This window comes from Tetrao urogallus, assembly GCF_951394365.1.
Source record: "Tetrao urogallus genome assembly, chromosome: 14".
In the NCBI taxonomy this organism is placed as follows: Eukaryota; Metazoa; Chordata; class Aves; order Galliformes; family Phasianidae; genus Tetrao; species Tetrao urogallus.
Window position 1 is genome coordinate 13,046,211 of NC_136827.1, and position 6,000 is coordinate 13,052,210.

At 49.7% G+C, this 6,000-nt stretch overlaps 1 protein-coding gene across 1 annotated transcript; it reads left to right on the plus strand.

Moving 5' to 3' along the window:
* Nucleotides 1-4,073: 4,073 nt before the first annotated feature.
* On the plus strand, nt 4,074-6,000 carry LOC306951815 (leukotriene C4 synthase-like; the record flags this gene model as incomplete). Its single annotated transcript, XM_079542371.1, has 5 exons — nt 4,074-4,131; nt 4,918-5,017; nt 5,308-5,378; nt 5,588-5,669; nt 5,874-6,000. 5 exons carry the CDS (start codon nt 4,074-4,076, stop codon nt 5,998-6,000), a joined length of 438 nt encoding a protein of 145 aa, XP_079398497.1.

Below are 6,000 nucleotides of genomic sequence, written 5' to 3' on the forward strand. Positions count from 1 at the left end.
AGGCCCCGTCCGTCCCCTCAGTCCCTCACTGACCCCCCTGACCCACACGTACCAGGCAGCGAGCGCTGTGCTCCCTCGCCCTGTAATTCAGAACAAACAAGCCGCCCTGCTTACAGCCTTTGAAGCTATTCCATGTGGCCTGAAGGGAGCCCTGCCACTTTTTTTCCACATCACTATAGGATAATAATAAGTGTGTGTCCTACCACTGGAGGAAATCCTTCCCATCCCTGCTGTCTGCAATATTGCTCCCAGGATTGGCTCTTGTTCGCTCTGCCAGAAGCGCAGCCGCCCTTCTGCTGTTGTTCTTTTTTGCTCCAATGCTTTTTCTGACATTCTGCTGAAAAAGGAATAGGAAAACTGGCAAAAGAACTGCTCCATGTGACAATACTATGAGGCAGGGCTGGACAAGAGAGGGGTTGAACTTTCCTGTTTACATATTCTTAACAGATTTTGGCCATTTATGCATCTCAGTACCTTTTGATGCTGAGTAAGGGCAGCACTTTAGCACTGCTTATATATGGATTTGCCCTCCGGCCAGATGTAATATTCATGCAGATAATGGTCACCAAATGTCTTTAGGAAAAAAGAATTATTAAAAAAAATATTTTCCAAATGATCCCTGACAACATGAGTATCACATACTCATTCCATAGTTTCCCAAAGGCTTTACAGTGAAGTTTCCTCCTGTTGCTGACAAAGCGCTTTGTCCCTCCTGACATGAAGATCACTGTCTTTAGGACTGCTGGGACATGGTTAAAGCATCCCATAGCAAACTGATTTTGCCCTCAAAAGTTGTTGCAAAATGCCCGGGTTGGGCACAAATCAAAGTGATATCTGAGCCTCCAGGGAGCCTTGGTAACATCTGCAGTGCAGAAATTGCAGCCATTGTTGGGATTGGCTGAGCTCGGCCAGTGCTGTGTTATCAAGGGACGAAATGATGAATTTCTGTCCTCATGCCACATATTTTCATCCTGCACTTCCTTCTGCAGCTTCAAAACCCAAGAATTCTGAGGACATCTCAAGAGATGCTGATTGCAGATAGAAGCTGCTGGTTATTTGCACCCCTCCCAGTCCAAGGGTTGCCCAGCTGGTCACACCAAGGCCTGGAGGCTCATATTTTGAATCAAAAACCTCTTTTTTTCTTTATGGGTAGAGCTTTTGTTTGTTTGTTTTCCTGTGGGGCTTTGAATACTTTTGAACTGAGAATTTTTTTTTTTTTAACATGTGGCTTTTAATCCTTTTGAACTTAAACTGCTCTCCACGTGGCTGCTGAAAAGACACTGACTGTTCCCACATGCAGTTCAACCATCTCGGGTTTGGAAGTGCTTAGCAGCTGCAGAAGTAGAAGCAAAAGGAAGCACAAGTGCCAACTATATTAGAAAATACTTCTGTGTTTCTGTGATTTTTGGACAGTCAGGAAACCGTTGTGCTTCACAGCTGAAGGGTGAGTTGATCAGATGCAAATTGTTTCCTTTTCCGCTAACAGAGCTCTTGGTCCGTCGCCGTTTTATGGAATGCATTTCCAGGGCAATCTTGCTGTGTGTGACATCGCTGGGCTCTGCTGGCTTCTCCTCTCCCCACTGCTGCCAGTGAGAAACAGGTATGGCAAAGCACCCTGCTGCCGAAAGCTGCCTTGGGCTTGCTATGCTGCTTGTTTTTTCCTTCAAAATTGCTTTTAATCCAGATAAGCATCACGAACCATCCTGCAGCACTGCTCTGAAGTGGTAATCAGGAGGTAGGAGGGATTAATGGCTGCAGGAGGTGGTGGCAGAAGCCCTGGCAGCGTGGGCACAGAGCAGTTCGTCCTGCGATGAGTCAGTGGGAGGCGCAGTGATTCTGCATTGTGCCACATTCAAGTGGCACGGCAGTGAGGAGCAGGCAGCGTTCCTTTAGCTCCCAACCCTTTAAATCCGTACCCAGCCTGGACCTGCAACTGCAGCATTGTCATCAATTAGGAGGAAATTCTGCCGTGCCAGCCTCGGAAGGTGAGGTCTTGCAATATGCTTCTTCCAGTGTCATTGCGTGTGGCTGGTGACAGCAGAGACATCCCAGCCCATCTCCTGCCTCTCATTCCTGGGGATGTGGTGGCTCACTCGGCCACCTTCAGGCACCAAGCCCTTTGCTCGCAGCCTCGGGAGCCTCATGCCCAAGCAAGGGTGTGGGCTGAGCTGCCATGAGACCAGAGAGCTGCTGGGTTGGGTGTGAGCACTTAGTGGAATGGTGGTGGAGGCAAGGGGAACCCACCTGCTGGCCCCTGCCTGGACCCACGCATGCGGCTGATCTGTGGGATGCTGGGCACCAGGGCCAGTCCCCTCAGATGGCATTTAGTACCTTCAGGGAGTGCCAGCGCCCACTCCTAACACTGAGTGAGGATGGAAAATATGGAGAGTTGTCGTGGTCACAAACAGCAAATAGAAAAATGTGGTAGCCAGCAGGAGGTAAAGGCAGCTGAAGAAATGGTGGTTACATGGGAGGGAGGAAGGGAGAGATGCCTGCACTTGTTTATTCATTCATATTTTTACTAACCTTGTTATATTTAGACTACACCAGATGATATCAGAAGTGTTTTGCAACTAGTGATGATTTGGGGAATGGGAGCACTCTTTAGGGTCCTTTGAAACACCTGCTGGCCTAGTCTTCCTATGTGCACTGAGCTCATGCTGCACTGCTGAGGTGTGAGCACAGACCTTGTTCAGTTGTTGTGCTTTGTATTCTCTTTTGCTAGCAGGCTGTAATCAGCCAGGAGATGAGGGAAAAGGAAACTGCACCATGCATTGAGACCTCTGCCTTTTCTGAGCTGACACAGGAAAAGTCCTTCATTTCTTTGACAGCTGAGCTGAGAAAACAAACCACCACCTCCCTCATATTCCTAAACAGTTGGTGAAGTGGAAGTGGATCAGCTCTGATATAAAACAGCCTTACAGCTGAAGCTTGAAAAATGGTGTTTGATGTTTTGAGAAATAAGCTGGGACATCAGTGTCACTACTCTGAGTGCCTTTATTCACTGGTGAGGTACACAGCCAGAGCCTGCCCATTGTTCCTTGAAAAATCCATCAAGGATGTCAGATACACAGTGCAATTCCTCTTGCATCCATCTGATTTTGTTTTCTGTGATAGTGAAGATTAATGAGCGCTTTGTCACAAACCTCATTCATCTTTCTCTGGGCCAAAGGCAAATTCTTCGAGTGATGGAAAGGAAGGACACGAAGTCGGGGTCCAGGGGCAGCAGTGCCAGCACTGGGCAGGGACCGGCGAGTGCTGCTGTGGTCACACGCATGTGATGCCCTCAGTGTGTTGTTGCTACATCCTGATGGATTGTGCTGGATTTCACTCCCACAAATCTCTCACTGATGTGTATCACAGGGGTTGTTTTGGCTCAGGACAGAGAGGGAGGCAGAAGTGCTCAGCTCCCAGCCTTCCCAGCACAGGGAAGAGATTCAAAGCTCTCCCTTGCTGTCTGACTGTTGTACAGGACTCACCCCAAGTCTATGCAAAGCAGATCCGTATCTTTTGCACTTGTTCACACCCTGTCCTACGTCTGCAGTAGGTTTTCATGTGGGGCTTTATTTGGTGCCATACCTGTGCAGCAATTGTGCTCTGTGCCAATGGATACACTTGAGCACAGGGTCTGCATGCCCCCAAAGGTGGTGAGTTGTGCTATGAGCGGTGCAGAGCAGCTAAGCAGGGCTGCAGTTTCTTGTGCTGCACCAAAGGAGGGATGTGCATTGGCTTTTGCTAGACCCATTACTCCAGGGAAGAGCTAGCTAGGCTAGCTCCGTCCCCTCATTCTCCTCCCTTATCTCTCCTCTGAGGTTTCTGCTGGCTTTCCCACTTCCTCATATTGTATTCCTGGAAAAGGGAGGGTGGGAGTGGAATTCTCCACCAGACCTTTATCTGCCACTGTGTACAAGGTAGCGGGCAAGCTGCAGTCCTAGTTTGTAGTGCTGCATACTGAACTTTTCTGTTCACTTAGGGCAAGCCTGGGCTGTCTGCACCGCCACCCAACGCATCAGCAAGGACTGGACCTGGCCAGAGGAGATCCTGCTTGGGAAATCAGGTTTTATAGTGTCGCTATGTTGGAGCAGATCCATCTGCTGGCTGCCGTGACGGTTCTTGGGGTCCTGGAGCAAGGTAGGGACCATCATATACCCATGCTCAGGTACTGCCTGTGTTGGTCTGCCATACCTCCATTATTTCCTTTCACTTCCATGCTCTGTTTCTGCTGCCATGCTGCCAATTTACTGCTTTCAGTGAGTGATATCTTCTGTGCTTTTTGAACACTAAAACAAAAAAAGTGCCTGGCATGCCAGCTTCCTTAAAGTTCTCCCCAGAGCTAACACACCTCTTTTGTCTTGATATCTCTTGGTCGATCTTCTCTGTAAACACATAGAATTTCCTTATTTGAAACACAGGTTTGCAGTAGATTTGCAGTTGGTGTAGATCATAGCATAAAATGTACAGGATGAGGTGGGTTGCATGGAAATCTCAACCTTAACCAGGGCTCCACACTGCATGACTATAGACCTCAGCATCTGGGTGGCTTATCTGTGGCATCAGTTCCCTCTCTGCTTGGCTATCAGAATTTAGAAGGGGAAAAAAACAAAGATCTCAAAAACAACAACAACAACAAAGTGCAGCTGAACTCCGAAATATTTGGTATAAATGGTAGATGATTTGTTGAGTATGGAAGAAAGAAACCAGATAACCACTGGTTGTATGGGACTGCATACTGCTTGCTTCACCACTGCACAGGTACATTCCTTTGCCTTGTCTGAATGTGCCCGGCTCTCTCTGGAATGTGGGGCTGCGAGGTCAGAAGGAAGCTGCAGGACATTCCCCCTTCCCTCCTGGCAGCTTCCTGGCCACCAGGCCAGTCCCAGTGACTGACCCATGCCACTTTTCTCTCCTTTGCTGCAGCCTACTTCTTCCTCCAGGTGATCCATGCAAGGCGCACGTTTGGCGTTTCTCCTCCCAACATCTCAGGCCCACCTGAATTTGAGCGGATCTTTCGAGCACAGTAAGAAACTTCTCTCGTGACGTGCTTTGCAGCCCTCCTGTCTGGTGGCACTGCTCGTCCCTTCCTTTGCTGTTCAGTTTCTCTGATGCCTTGCAGCACTTTGGAGATGCCCACCTCCCCTGGGGTCCAGTTAATGGATAGAAGGGTCGGTACTGGGATTCCGTGAGCTCAGAGAGCTTTGAGTGGGGCTTAGAGCGGGACTGCCCAAGTTCAGCATCTCTGCTGTCAGTCCTGTGTCCTACATGATCTTCCTCCTTTCCCTTGTTTATAACTTTTCTCTTTCCCTCTAGGGTGAACTCCTCAGAGTATTTTCCCATTTTCGTGGCACTCCTGTGGCAGGCTGGACTCTTTTTCCACCAAGGTGAGAGCAGCCCCACAGCTGCTTGGGTGCCAGGTCTGCAGTGCTGCCTCTGTCCTTGGGTCCTGCTCACCCTCTGAGGAATGAATTAGGCAGCAATACTGTCTGATAGGAGTTCAGAGACAGTGGGCACTGCCTCTCTTCCTCACCTCCTGTTCTCCATTTAGGAGCTCTGTAAATCCTCTGGAGCTCTCAATATCTCTCAATCACAGGTCTGGCTGCAGCCCTGGGCCTGCTCTATCTTTACTCCCGCTATTGCTACTTTATGGGATACAGAGCATCATCCTCAGACAGGTAACACCTCCAGCCAGTGCTGACTGCTGGGTCACAATTTGCTCAGTTCCACAAGCTGTTCTGGGGCCGCTGTGTGAACCAGTGCTGGGCACAGCATGGGCAAGGGCCATGGGGTGGGGCTGGAGCCAGGGCTGCCTCTCAGCCCTTGGTGGGAGCAGGGCATTCCCACAGCAGCACAGTGATGTTCGGTCTCTCCCCCTCCAGGCTCACCCCCATCTACTTCAGCACCGGCGTTCTCTGGGTGCTCGTTGCAGCAGCGACCCTGGGCCTCCTGCATTTCTTTCTCTCTCACTATGTGGGTCTGAATGTCCTCCGGCTGCTTGCAGCATGA